This window comes from Gorilla gorilla, chromosome 18, assembly GCF_029281585.2.
Source record: "Gorilla gorilla gorilla isolate KB3781 chromosome 18, NHGRI_mGorGor1-v2.1_pri, whole genome shotgun sequence".
In the NCBI taxonomy this organism is placed as follows: Eukaryota; Metazoa; Chordata; class Mammalia; order Primates; family Hominidae; genus Gorilla; species Gorilla gorilla.
This window is the reverse complement of record NC_073242.2, coordinates 16,158,777-16,173,692: the sequence shown is the minus strand read 5'-3', so window position 1 is coordinate 16,173,692 and position 14,916 is coordinate 16,158,777. Positions and strand designations below refer to the sequence as shown.

Here is a 14,916-nt window from a genome sequence, read left to right as displayed (position 1 = left end):
TTAAAATAACTAAAAGAGGCTGGACACAGTGGCTCACACCTGTAATTCCAGCACTTTGGGAGGCCAAGGCAGGAGGATCATCTGAGGTCAGGAGTTCAAGACCAGCGTGGGCAACATGGTGAAACCCTGTCTCTACTAAAAATACAAAAAAAGTAGCCAGGCGTGCTGGCACACATCTGTAATCTCAGATACTCAGGAGGCTAAGGCAGGAGAATCACTTGAATCCAGGAGACGGAGGTTGCAGTGAGCCAAAATCAAGCCACTGCACTCCAGCCTGGGCAACAGAGTGAGACTCCAACTCAATAATAAACTAAAAAATAAAATAACTACAAGAGTAGAATGGATCATTTGTAACAGAAAGGATAAATGATTGCGGGGATGGAGACCTCATTTACCTTGATGTGATTATTATGCATTGCATGCCTGTATCAAAATATCTCACGTCATCCAGAAATATATATATCAGGCCGGGCGCGGTGGCTCATGCCTGTAATCCCAGCACTTTGGGAGGCCAAGGCAGGCGGATCACCTGAGGTCAGGAGTTCAAGACCAGCCTGGCCTACATGGTAAAACTCCATCTCTACTAAAAATACAAAAATTAGCCAGGGGTCATGGCACATGCCTGTAATCCCAGCTACTCAGGAGGCTGAGGCAGGAGAATCGCTTGAACCCAGGAGGCGGAGGGTGCAGTGAGCCAAGATCATGCCACTGCACATCAGCCTGGGTGACAAAGCAAGACTCCGTCTCAAAAAAAAAAAAGTATACACACACACACACACACACACACACATATACCTAAAATTAAAAAATAAAAAATGTTTTAAATTAAAAAAAGAAAGAAAATTAGGGTGTTTCTGACCAGATGACAGGGCAGCAGATGCAAAAATCATTGTGGTGTGGCAGCAGGAGCATCAAAATTTGGACCAGATCATCTGCGTGTCCTTGAACAAAGTGCTGTCACTTCTCTGAGCCTTGGTTTCCCCATGAGTCAAAGGAAGCAAGTAAACTCCAGCTGATGAGATTGTGTATGGCAAGAATGCCGCATGTGCCCAGGGCAGGGTCAGTGCTCAATAAAACCAGCTCTCATCTCTGCAAACCAGAGAACCCTGGCCAAGGGGGAGCAGGGTTGAAGACTGGGGTAGAGGGTGGAATGGAGAAAGGATTTCTTTTGTGGCACAAAGAAGAAGGTAAATTGTTTCTTCATCTCATTGTCCCAGCAGCTGTGGCCGATCATCACGTGGCTAAGGACAAAACCCAGACACAGCCCTGGCCCACCATTTGTATAGACAGAATATTATAAATTGGATATTTGAAAATTAGGACCTGCTGGGCGTGGTGGCTCATGCCTGTAATCCCAACACTTTGGGAGGCCAAGGCAGGCAGATCACTTTAGGTCAGCAGTTTGAGGCCAGCCTGGCCAACATGGCAAAACCCCATCTCTACTAAAAATATTAAAAAAAAAATTAGCCAGGCATGGTGGTGGGCACCTGTAATCCCAACTACTAAGGAGGCAGAAGCAGGAGAATCACTTGAACCCAGGAGGCAGAGGTTGCAGGGAGCCGAGATCATGCCACTGCACTTCAGCCTGGGCGACCAAGTGAGACTTTGTCTTTAAAAAAAAAAAAAAAGAAAGAAAATCAGAACCGCTAGGAAAGCCAGGGCTCTGGCTTTCAAATACTCTTGCCCTGGTCCCCAGAGTAGGCACTGACCCCAGATCAGAAATCTTTTCTCTCCTCTGAGCACCCTCCTCTGTCTCCATTCCTTACCTTCTGCTTTCCCTCCCACAGGGCTTCCAGAGTGACCCTGTCCGCCACCTGTCCACCTACCTATGCCTGTCTCTGGTGGTGGCACAGTTTGTGCTGTCCTGCCTGGTGGATCAACCCCCCTTCTTCCCTGAAGACCCCCAGCAGTCTGTAAGTCACCAAGTTCCAACCTCATTCCTGTTCCACTTTGAGATCTCAGTCTCCCCCAGGTGACCAAAAGTCTTTAATTTTTTATTCATTTAGCCATTCAGCAAAAAGTTTATCGCATTTCTACTCGATGCCACAGTTGGCAGACTTTTTCTATATGGGCCAAGAGAAAATATTTTGGACTCTGTGAGCCATACAGTGATCTCAGTGGCAATTACTCAACTCTGCCATTGAACGCAAAAGCAGAATATGTCAACAAATTGCATGGCTGTGTTGCAATAACACTATTTGCAGAAACAGGCAGTGGGCCAGATTTGGTCATAGTTTGCCAACCCCCCGCCATGCCCTAGCAAGGGCATAAGGATCTATGGTGAACAAGCAGATAGAGTTTCTGTTCTCACGTAGCTACTGGTCAAGCAGGGGAACCAGACACTGGTCACAAAATTAAACAAATATGTTGAAAATTGGATGGTCACCGTGGCTCATGCCTGTAATCCCAACACTTTGGGAGGCCAAGGCAGGTGGATCACTTGAGGTCGAGAGTTCAAAGCCAGCCTGGCCAACATGGTAAAGCCTCATCTCTTCTAAAATTACAAAAATTAGCCAGGCATGGTGGTGCACGCCTGTAATCCCAGCTACTCGGGAGGCTGAGGCAGGAGAATTGCTTGAATCCGGGATGTGGAGGTTGCAGGGAGCCGAGACTGTGCATTTGCACTCCAGCCTGGGCAACAAGAGCGAAACTCCACCAAAAAAAAAAAAAAAAAAGAAGGAAAAAGAAAATTACCCTTGGGGTAAGTGCTCCATAGAAGAAGCTCATGAGAGATTGAGAGATTTACAATAGGTAACACTGAAGCAGTCTGTGAAATCAAGAAACAATTCTTTTGTGGAAGAGACTGATCTGACATCATATAAACAGATGTTCAAATGGGGCCAGATGCAGTGGATCATGCCTGTAATCTCAACACTTTGGGAGACCGAGGAAGGAGGATTGTTTGTGCCCAGGTGTTCTAGATCAGACTAGGCAATGTAGTGAGACCCCATCTCTACAAAAAGGTTTTTAAAAATAGCCTAATGTGGTGGTGCATGCCTGTAGTCCCACTACAGAGTAGCTCTGTGGAGACTAAAGCAGGAGGACTGCTTGAATCCAAGAGATAAAGGCTGCAGTGAGCTATGATTGCACCATTGCACTCCAGCCTGGGTGACAGAGCGAGACCCTGTATTCAAAAAAAAAAAAAAAAAAATTGCTCGAAGGCTTGAGAATAGTTAAAACTATGATAGGAATCTTTTTTGTACCTACCAGAGTAGCAACAAAATTTAAAAACTGATAAGCTGCGATGGCAGAAATGTGGTGAAATGGGCACCTTCACGCCTTATTGGTAAAGAGTACAGACTGTTGTAATCTTCCTGGAGCACCTGACAAAAATCGCACGACAGGTCTGTCTTCACAACATTTGCCGAGGGATATTGTCAAGGATCTAATTTCTTCGTTATGCAGTGTCCTTCCTTTTGAGAAGCAAAGCAAGGTTTTGGTTTCAGTATAATCATAGTTGTTCTTCTGAGCCACTGTTAGTTCTTACCTTGTGGACATTGTCAGGCCTGTGGCCCAACCTCTTTTTACGCTGCCTGCTGGGAAGCACCAAGCTCACTGGTGTACACCCCTGGCAAGGAGACAGGGCACCTCGATGTTTACTTTCAGTACTAAATACACCGTCAGGGCTGGGTGTAGTGGCTCACGCCTGTAATCCCAGCACTTTGGGAGGCCGAGATAGGCAGATCACTTGAGGTTAGGAGTTTGAGACCAGCCTGGCCAACATGGTGAAACCCTGTCTCTACTAAAAACACAAAAAATTAGCTGTGTGTAGTGGCGCACACCGGTCATCCCAGCTCTTTGGAAGGCTGAGGCAGGAGAATCGCTTGAACCCAGGAGGCAGAGGTAGTAGTGCGCCAAGATCACACCACTGTACTCTGGCCTGGGCAACAGAGCGAAACCCTGTCTCGAAAAAAAAACAACACACAGTTCGTCCTGTCTTCCTACCCTTGCCACATACTTCCCTTCTCCATTTTTGTCTGTTGCAGAACCCCTGTCCAGAGACTGGGGCAGCCTTCCCCTCCAAAGCCACGTTCTGGTGGGTTTCTGGGTAAGTAAAGTCGCACGGAAGGGTTGGGGTGGTGCCTCACCCGCCTGCATTTGCTGCTCTGATTCCCAGCCATGGCCCTTCCCCTGTGCTTACAAAGGCCAGCAAGTCTTTCTCCATCCCAGCCTCAGTGCTTTCTTCTTCGTGTTCAGTGTCTACCATCTGCATCCTGTTCCCATTCACTCACTGGAGTGAGATCTTGATTTGAATCCCGGCTCTGCCTGTTAGCAGGCCGTGTCGCAAACCTCCGGAGTCTCAGTTTTCCCTCTGTAAAATGGGGATGACTCAACCTGCATGAGACGGAAAGTGCTTAGTGCTTGCACACAGCAGGTGCTTAATAGTAATAGAATTGTCTCCAATACTTGATTTCAGTCATTCCACCAACATTTCATAGGCACCTACTATGTGCTAAGCCCCAGGGGTGAGGAGATAAAGGAGCAAGTGTCTACTTTCTAGAGGGTTCCAGGCAGATTGAGGAAATAGCTGCTTCTCCAGGGCCAGCTCACAAGGCACTTGAGGATGTGCTCCCTCCCAACCACACGGCATTCAGACCTCAGTAGCACATGACATGTGGATTTGAATCCTGGCCCTACCACTTCCTAGCTGTGTTGCTTTGGACAAGTTACTTAACCTCTCTGTGCCTCAGTCTCCACTCCTTCAAAATGGGATTGATAATAGCACTTAGCTCACAGGGTTGTGAAGCTTCAATAAGATAAGATCTGTAAAGCACTTAGAACAGGGCCTGGCAAATAATGAGTTTAAGTGGTAATTATTTTTTTTTCTTTTGAGATGGAGTTCCACTCTTGTTGCCCAGGCTGGAGTACAATGGCACTATCTTGGCTCACTGCAACCTCCGCCTCCTGGGTTCAAGCGATTCTCCTGCCTCAGCCTCCCGAGTAGCTGAGATTACAGGCATGCACCACTATGCTCGGCTGATTTTGTATTTTTAGTAGAGACAGTGTTTCTCCATGTTGGTCAGGCTGATCTCAAACTCCCGACCTCAGGTGATCTGCCCGCCTCGGCTTCCCAAAGTGCTGGGATTACAGGTGTGACCCATTGTGCGTGGGCTATTCATTTTCTCTTTTTTTTTTTTTTCTGAGACAGAGTTTCACTCTTGTTGCCCAGGCTGCAGTGCAATGGCACAATCTCAGCTCACTGCAACCTCCACCTCCCAGGTTCAAGCAATTCTCCTGCCTCAGCCTCCCGAGTAGCTGGGATTACAGGCACCTGCCATCATGCCCAGCTAATTTTTGTAGTTTTTTGTAGAGACCGGGTTTCACCATGTTGGCCAGGCTGGTCTCAAACTCCTGACCTCAAGTGACCTACCCCCCTCGACCTCCCAAAGTGCTGGGATTGCAGGCATAAGCCACCGCACCCAGCCTAAATGGCTATTAAATAAATGAAAAATATCAGGCTTTGAATGTGTGGAACTGGTAGAAAGAGCTTAGAGATTTTCTAAACAGCTCTACTGGGGGGTCCAGCCCCTGCTTCCCAAACTTAAGCATTTATGGACCACTCTTGATGCTTTTTTGTCCTATTGGGGCAAAAACTAAATTGAGTCACTTTTTTTACTTGAATAAACTGTTTTTAAAAAGAAACTCTCTATCACTGCTAAAATAGGAAAAATCTATAGCATCACTTGCCATATAGGAGAACTCCAAAAATAATTTCAGGGAAAATCAAGCCACGTTAATAATTTCTATGTCAGAACGGTTGCTTCCCCAAGTTGGCTCTGCATTAGAAAAGGGAACTTGGTGGCCTGGCGCAGTGGCTCACGCCTATAATCCCAACACCTTGGGAGGCTGCAGCAGGTGGATCACCTGAGGTCAGGAGTTCGAGACCAGCCTGACCAACATGGTAAAACCCCATCTCTACTAAAAATATAAAAATTAGCCAGGTGTGGTGGTGGGAGCCTGCAATCCCAGACAGTCAGGAAGGAGGCTGAGGCAGGAGAATCACTTGAACCCAGGAGGTGGAGGTTGCGGTGAGCCGAGATCACACCAGTGCACTCCAGCCTGGGCAACAGAGTGAGATTCCATCTCAAAAAAATAAAAAGAACAAAAATAAAAAAGAAAAGGGAACTTGGTAAGGCTTAGAGAAGAGTCAGAGACCAGAACCAGGCAAGACCTTCTGGCTGGTGTCATCAGAAAGATTAAAGAGACCTGAGGCCAGGCGCAGTGGCTCACACCCATAATCCCAACACTTTGGAAGGCCAACCCTGACAGATCACTTGAGGCCGGGAGTTCGAGACCAGCCTGGCCAACATGGCGAAATCCCATCTCTACTATAAACAAAAAAATTAGTCAGGTGTGGTGGCTTACGCCTGTAGTCCTAGCACTTTGGGAGGCTGAGGTGGGAGGATTGCTTGAGGCCAGTAGGTCAAGACCAGCCTGGCCAGCATGGTGATACACCATCTAAAAACACAAAAATTAGCCAGGTGTGATGGTGGCTTGTAATTTCAACTACTCAGAAGGCTGAGGCGTGAGAATCGCTTGAGCCAGGGAGGCGGAGGTTGCAGTGAGCCCAGATCACGTCAGTGCACTCCAGCCTAGGCAACAGAGTGAGACTCCGTCTCAAAAAATAATAATAATAATTAAAAAAAAAAAGCTGAGGGAGGAGTTCAAGCTTCTTCTACAATGAGAGTTTTGGTCAATGGACTTCTGATTCCCAGGGAAATGTCTGTTTCCCTTGCCAAGGGCTATCCCTTGGTTTAGCCACTGAATCTCTCTGCACTTCTATTTCCTTCCCCATCTGTAAAATAGATCTATAATAATATACTCATACATTTATACAATTATAAACTATCAATTTACAGGCTGGGTGTGGTGGCTCATGCCTGTAATCCCAGCACTTTGGGAGGCTGAGGCAGGTGGATCGCCTGAGGTCAGGAGTTCGAGACCAGCCTGGCCAACCTGGTGAAACTCCATCTCTACAAAAAATACAAAAATTAGCCGGGTATGGTGGTGGGTGCCTGTAATCCCAGCTACTCAGGAGGCTGAGGTGGGAGAATCGCTTGAACCTGGGAGGTGGAGGTTGCAGTGAGCCGAGATTGCACCACTGCACTCCAGCCTGGGAGACAGAACAAGACTCCATCTCAAACAAACAATAATAACCTACCTTATGGGTTCATGTAAGAATTAATGAGACAATCTTTGTGAAACGAGAAATGCCCTGCAGACATTAGGTGGGGTTAGTGAACTGCTTTCTTTTTACCCAGGGGACAGTAGAGGTACAGAGAGGTAAAGTGACTTACCCAGGGTCACACAGCTACTCGCCTGGCCAGGATCCTGCAGGGGTGAATGGCAGGAAAAGCTTTCCCTGGTGCCCCTCTTTTGCAGCCTGGTCTGGAGGGGATACAGGAGGCCACTGAGACCAAAAGACCTCTGGTCGCTTGGGAGAGAAAACTCCTCAGAAGAACTTGTTTCCCGGCTTGAAAAGGAGTGGATGAGGAACCGCAGTGCAGCCCGGAGGTAAGTGGGTGGAGGTCAAGAACTCACCTGATGCTCCTTCAGAAAAGCTCATCATTGGCCGGGTGCGGTGGCTCACGCCTGTAATCCCGGCATTTTGGGAGGCCGAGGCAGGCGGATCACAAGGTCAGGAGTTCAAGACCAATCTGGCCAACATAGTGAAACCCCATCTCTGCTAAAAATAGAAAAATTAGCTGGGCGTGGTGGTAGGCACCTATAATCCCAGCTACTCAGGAGGCTGAGGCAGGAGAATCGTTTGAACCCAGGAGGCAGAGGTTGCAGTGAGTGGAGATGTCACCATTGCACTCCAGCCTGAGTGACAGGGCCAGACTCCGTATCAAAAAAAACAAACAAACAAGACAAAAACAAAAACAAAAAAAACCTCATCATTTGACCCCCAGTCCAGCCCCCAACGCTACTCTGGCTGCACTGCCGCCTCCCCACCTTGCCTTCCAGCTGATCCCACTAAGTAGTATCAGGCTCAAGATATGGTTCCTCCCAGAACGCATCACAGGTTCCTACAAACGGGGAACAAACAGGTTCCTACAAATGGGGAAATGGCAGAATGACAGGCAGCAAACAGAAGAGGTATTTTAAGGCTGGGGTGGAGGGTTGGGAGGTGACGCAACAAACAAGCAGCTGCTCACTTACTATATAACCTGAGCAATTCCTTTCCTGGGCCTCAGTTTTCTCATCTGTTCAGTGGGGATGTCATTAGCCCCAGCTCATAGCTTATGGGGATGAAAAAAAAAGATGATTTATGGAAAAGAACTTGCAAATGTCTTGCAAATGGGAAGTGCTCAAGCACTGTTAGTCATCCAGAGGGTGTTAAGATCTTTGGAGTTATCCACTGTGTCCACTCCTGCCCTCAGTGGCATCTCTGGAAACTTCTCTGCAGCCCTTAGAGCCTGGGATGCCTCATTTGAGAAACTCTGGTCTAGATAAATGAGCCTGCATAGGATTAGATAAAATTGGGTTAAATGCTGCCCTGCCTTCAAATAGTGATGATCTTGGACACGTTGCTTAACCTCACCGGACCTTGGTGTTTCAGGAGACAGAACAAAAAAGGAAGTTAGCTCTGTGGGAAGTTCCCTGCATACTCCGGGATTTTGTGGTAGTTGTTGCAGATGGCTGAATCCCACACATTAAGAGAGACAGAGGAGAGAGAGATTGATACTATAGGCTCACACAGCTAAGAGGATCTAGCCTCAGGTGTTGCTGGATCAGGGGACTCAAATGATGTCAGGATTCTCTCCTTTCATCTCCCATCCCAACTATTATCTATGTGTTGGTCTCTCCATAAGGCCTATCCCTTCCCATGCAAGTTCAGCAAACTCCAGCAGAATAAGAGAGCATCTCTCTCCTAACGTCCATATAGTAAATCCCAAGGAAGGCCTCTAATTGGCCTGGCTCTAGTCATGTGCCTGTCAGGGGCCAATCCCATGCCCAGGGGGCTGGTGCCATGACTGGTGGTCCCTTCAGAGCCACAGAAGTGGGTAGGGGCTGTTCCCACAAAGGAAGCGCATGTGTTTTTCCAAACAGAATAAGTAGTGTGAGAGAACCAAAACATCAGTTCTCTCTCACCCCAGGCATGGCTTGCTGGACCCCCTTCACTGGGTCGGTTGGTTGGTTTGTTTTTTGAGACAGAGTCTCGCTCTATCACCCAGGCTAGAGTGCAGTGGTATGATCTCGGCTCACTGCAACCTCCACCTCCTGGGTTCAAGCGATTCTCCTGCCTCAGCCTTCTGAGTAGCTGGGACCACAGGCGTGTGCCACCACATCTAGCTCATTTTTAAATTTTTTTAGTAGAGACAGGGTCTCACCATGTTGGCCAGGGTGATCTTGAACTCCTGACCTCAGGGGATCTGCCTGCCTTGGCCTCTCAAGGTGCTAGGATTACAGATGTGAGCTACTGCACCTGACTCACCCTCTACTTTTAAATGATTTTACGGAAGTGGCAGAATCCAGTCCACAGGGGCTCTGGAAGGAGCCTCTGCCAACTCCTGGCATCCCCAGCCAACATGAAAATTACAGGTCACCCAACACTAGAACTAAAGGGTAGAAACATTCTCCAGAACAGTTTGAGAATCCTCCCATAAACGGTTGACAGAAAGAAACGGGAAAGATGGGGTTATACAAAGACCAGGCTCCGTCAGCTTCTGAAACAACCGACTGCACCCACAGAGAACTTTGGTTTTCTTTCTGAAGTATTTTGCAACCACTGGGGGAAGGGAGAGGGCGTCCTCCTGAGAGGCCACACAACAGCCACCTGCTGGTCAAGTCAGCTTCACTAATTTTTGTATTTTTTATTAGAGGTGGGGTTTCTCCATGTTGCTCAGGCTATCAGACTGGCCCTGAACTCCTGACCTCAGGTGATTCGCCCGCATTGGCCTCCCCAAGTGCTGGGATTACAGGTGTGAGCCACCGTGCCCGGCCTCCACCACTCCCTTTTGTATCCCCCAACTCACACCTTGCCCATGCCACTCATGCATACCCCCTGCCTTGCCCCACCATCATTTGTGAGATCTGCACTAAATGGCCTTCAGTCCAGAGACCAGACGTCAGACAGCAATCTGGACATCTTCCTTGATGGGAGGTGAGACCTGCAGGAGAGGAAAACACTTGCTATGGAGCCTGCAGGCTGAACACACTGACTCTCTGGGGCAAACAGCTCAAATAGAACTGAGCAAAACCTCAGCCAGAAAGAAAACTTTCCAGTGAACTCTTCCCCGACCCCATTTTAGGCTCAGAGGAGAGGAGACAGAGCAGGCATTGGAACCACAGTCTCCTGGCTCCAAAGCCAAGTTCTGTCCACCCAGCCAAGCTCCTTCCTTCCTTCTATAAATTTTTATAACAGTATGTGCGGGGGGCACTCTTATTAGGCCCTTTGCACACATCACTCAATCTGTTTTTCCCATTCATTTGACAAGTGTTTATTGAGCTCCTACTGTGTGCAGGAGCTGGACTCTATACTAGGGACATCTTGGTGGAAAACACAGGCAAAGTCTACCCACCTGGGGTTCTAACGAGACAAAGAGAGGGTTGGAGCCATGGGCATGGCTGTGAAGGCAATGAATTAAATGGCAGGATCAAACAGGAAAGGGTGGGCAGGGATGCTCTCTGTATGGAAGGGGCATCTTCTTGGCTTTGAGATCCAAGTGCCAAAATATTTGTGAGCAGCAGGCCACACCCACTCAGTAACAGAGCTGAACCACAACCCTCCATAGATGCCAAACCAAACACCAGATCAGACCAATAATGTGGGACAGAGACCTCGGCCTTGAAGGGTCTGGCCACCTGAGCTCACCAGAGGTTTTTTCTTATGCTTCTTTTTTTATTATTATTTTATTATGGTGAGGTTGGGGGTCCTTAGTGCACAAGAAACCCTCTACGAACCATAAATCAAGATCTAGGCTCAAATCCCTGCTCTGCCCTTGCTGTGTGACCTCGGGCGGCTGTCGCCATCTCTCAGAGCCTCAGCTTCCCCTTCTGTAAAATGGAGAACCTAATAATGCTCACCTGGCAAGGGGATCCAGGGGAGTCAGTGAGCTCCTTCGTGTAAAGAGCTGATCCCAGCACGTGGCCCCGGGTCACAGATCTGTAATGGGGATTGAAATTACTGATAAGGGGTCAGGCATGGTGGCTCACACCTGTAATCCCAGCACTTTGGGAGGCCGAGGCAGGTGGATCACTTGAGGTCAGGAGTTTAAGACCAGCCTGGCTAACGTTGTGAAACCCTGTCTCTACCAAAAATACAAAACTTAGCCAGGCATGGTGGTGTGTGCCTGTAATCCCAGCTACTTGGGAGGCTGAGGCAGGAGAATTGCTTGAACCCAGGAGGCGGAGGTTGCGGTGAGCCGAGATTGCTACACTGCACTCCAGCCTGGGCGACAAGAGCGAAACTCCGTCTCAAAAAAAAAAAAAGAAAAAGAAAAAGAAAAAGAAATTACTGATAACCTTATAGGTTGTCAGAGCCACAGGGGACTCAGCGGGGGACCACACCCATCCTCTCACACACAGAGAGAGGAGCAGTGTCCCCGCCCAGGACCACGCAACAACCGGACTGTCAGCAGCTGCATTGCCCCAGCCTCTCCTTTCTGGCCCAGGGCTTCTGACCTGCCTCACAGGGGCCCTCGGGCCTCCCCAATCTCCTCCTCTCCCTCCCTCACCTTAGCTCTTCTCTGTGGCCCCTGATTATAGCCAAAGGCTGGGGATCTTATTAGTTTGAGGCAGCCTGAGCTTCTGTCTGCACTTTCACCCAGAGCTAGAGCACCAGGCCCCATGCCCATCAGCCGTGATTCTCCACCAGTTCAAAACCACCTAAGGGCTGGCTGATTGTGTGTGTTGGGGACGGGGTGCTGTTCTTCCTCCAGGTTGACAACACGATAGGTTGAAAAGTACATGAGAGGCCAGGTGTGGTGGCTCACATCTGTAATCCCAGCACTTTGGGAGGCCGAGGCGAGCAGATCACCTCAGGTCAGGAGTTCAAAACCAACCTGGCCAACATGGCATAACCCCTTCTCCACTGAAAATACAAAAATTAGCTGGGTATGGTGGCACTTGCCTGTAATCCCAGCTACTCGAGAGGCTGAAGTGGGAGAATCACTTGAACTGGGAGGTGGAGGTTGCAGTGAGCTGAGGTCACACCACTGCACTCCAGCCTGGGCGACAGAGCAAGACTTCGTCTCAAAAAAAAAAAAAAAAGGAAAAGAAAAAAGAGAAGTGCATGGGCTCTGGAGGCAGAGAGCTGGAATCAAATTCCAGTTCTTTTACTTCTCAGCTGTGTGCCCTTGGGCAAGTTCGCTTCTCTGAGCCCCAGTTTTCTCATCTGTGAAATGGGAACAACACCTGGCTTCTCAGGGGGTCTTAGGATGACTGGGGAGTGCCTGGCACATAGTAGGTGCTCAACAGGCGTGCTTTCCCATGGCCATCTAAGAGGCCTCAGAGTGCCCTACTGCCCTGCCCTGCCCCCCAACTCCCATGATTGCCTCTTAAGTGGGTACTCAGGGTGATAAGGAGGAACAGGTGAGGGAGCCAGGCTAGATCCACACCCACCCATCTCCACTGTTGGGAAAACAACCCTTTAATGCCTGGCCCTGCTGCTGGCGGCTGAGAGTATAAAATGGGACCCAGAGCTAATCTCTCCCTTCCCCCAGGCACAACAAGGCAATAGCATTTAAAAGGAAAGGCGGCAGTGGCATGAAGGCTCCAGAGACCGAGCCCTTCCTACGGCAAGAAGGGAGCCAGTGGCGCCCACTGCTGAAGGCCATCTGGCAGGTGTTCCATTCTACCTTCCTCCTGGGGACCCTCAGCCTCGTCATCAGTGATGTCTTCAGGTTCACTGTCCCCAAGCTGCTCAGGTGAGTCCCAGACCTCAAGTGCCCTGCTAAGGTGGGTGGTCTCTTAGTGGCATCCTTCCAGGGCCAGGGGGCTTCAGCTCTCCTGCCTCTGCCTATACGTCTGGTGCTCGGGACACTGGATGGTGGGTGAGAAGGATACTGAGGAAGGGAAATGGATTAATGAGAAAGTGACTGACCCCCAGAAGGGCAAATAAGCAAGCTCTTACCTGACTGCATCAATTAGTTTTTGCTGTAAAATGCCCCAAAAGTGAGTGGCTTAAAATGACAAACATTCTTTTATTTAGTTCATGGTAATGTGGGTCAGTAATGTGGGCTGGGCTCAGCTGGGTGGTGGTTCTTTTCTTGGCTGGGTTTTCTCATGTGCCTGCAGTTGTGTATCTGAGACTGGGATGGCTGTCTCTGCTCCATGTGGGTCCCCATCCTCCAAAAGGCTAGCTCAGACTTGTTCATGTGGGTGCTTGGGAGGGTTCTAAGAAATAGACCAAAAACCACATTTTCTCTTGAGGCCTAGGCTCAGAGCCAGCATGGCTTTACCTCCACTGTACTCTGTTGGCCAAAGCCGGTTTTGTAGCCAGCCCAGATTCAAGTGGTGTCTGCTCAGCTGACATAACAAAGCATCACAGACTGAGACTGAGTGGCTTGAACAACAGAAATGTATTTTATCACGATTCTCGAAGCTGGAAGTTCGAGATTAGTATCTGCAAGGTGGTTCCATCTGAGGCCTCTGTCCTTGGCTTGCAGTTGGCCACCTCCTCCCTGTGTCCCCATATGGTCTTTCCTCTGTTTGCGCCCCCTGGTGTCTCCTTGTGTGTCTACATTTCCTCTTCTTAAAAAGGACCCCAGTCAGATTGGATTAGGGCCCAGCCTAACGACCTCATTTTAACTTCATTGCCTCTTTAAAGGCCCTATTTCCAAATACAGTTACATTCAGAGGTACTGGGGGTCGGGGCTTCAACATATAAACTTTGTGAGGACACAATTTAGCCTATAACAAGTGGGAACAAAAACTCCACCTCTTGATCTTGAGGAGCTGCAGTCAGATTGAAAAGGAGTATGGACAGTGGGGGAAATAATGGAGACCATTATTGCAAAAAAAACCACACTGACTGATCCTCCACACCTGGACTAGTTTGGGCCGACTGATCCTCCACATCTGGACTGGTTTGGGCAAAGGCAACACCCTTAGGCACCTCCTCTCACCAGCTGTACCTTCTCCCTCTTTCCCCTGCAAGCCTTTTCCTGGAGTTTATTGGTGATCCCAAGCCTCCAGCCTGGAAGGGCTACCTCCTCGCCGTGCTGATGTTCCTCTCGGCCTGCCTGCAAACGCTGTTTGAGCAGCAGAACATGTACAGGCTCAAGGTGCTGCAGATGAGGCTGCGGTCGGCCATCACTGGCCTGGTGTACAGAAAGGTGAGCCCTGGGGGACAAGGGCAGGTCTTCCCAGCCAGGAAAAGCAGTATCACTGAGCAGGCAGTAATGTTATCAGCAGCTGAGAACGCATTCAGTCCTTGCTTATTAGAGTCACTCACCATACATTCTCACTTCCTTAGTTATTTCTCTTTATTATATGTATTTATTTTTTTGAGACGGAGTCTTGCCCTGTCACCCAGGCTGGAGTGCAGTGGTGCGATCTCGGCTCACTGCAACCTCCGCCTCCTGGGTTCAAGTGATTCTCCTGCCTCAGCCTCCTGAGTAACTGGGACTACAGACACGTGTCACCACGCCCAGCTAATTTTTGTATTTTTGGTAGAGACAAGGTTTTGCCACGTTGGTCAGGCTGTTCTCGAACTCCTAGCCTCAAGTGATCTGTCTCAGCTCCTTAGTTATTCCTGTAAGGTCTTGTGTGATCTGTCCCTAGGGTGTCTCTGACCTCATCCCGTCACCTCCTCCCATGCTCACTCTCCTCCAGCCACACAGGTCTCCTTTCAGTTCCTCAAACACTCGAGGCCCCCACCCACCCTGGGGCCTTTGCAGCTGTTCTCACTGCCTAGACACCACTTCTACTCCCCCAATCTAATTTTAATTTTTGAGCCTGATTTTAACT

General features: G+C 49.0%; 1 protein-coding gene across 2 annotated transcripts in view; it reads left to right on the top strand.

Annotated features, from left to right (window-relative positions):
• Nucleotides 1–14,916, top strand: part of ABCC6 (ATP binding cassette subfamily C member 6) — an 81,501-nt gene that overhangs the window by 15,345 nt on the left and 51,240 nt on the right. For both annotated transcript variants that reach the window (XM_063699507.1, XM_063699506.1), the window contains 5 exons: nucleotides 1,788–1,913; nucleotides 3,987–4,048; nucleotides 7,384–7,515; nucleotides 12,669–12,872; nucleotides 14,105–14,282. In XM_063699507.1, coding sequence (XP_063555577.1) covers nucleotides 1,788–1,913; nucleotides 3,987–4,048; nucleotides 7,384–7,515; nucleotides 12,669–12,872; nucleotides 14,105–14,282 — 702 coding nt within the window. The remainder of the gene's footprint in view (nucleotides 1–1,787; nucleotides 1,914–3,986; nucleotides 4,049–7,383; nucleotides 7,516–12,668; nucleotides 12,873–14,104; nucleotides 14,283–14,916) is intronic.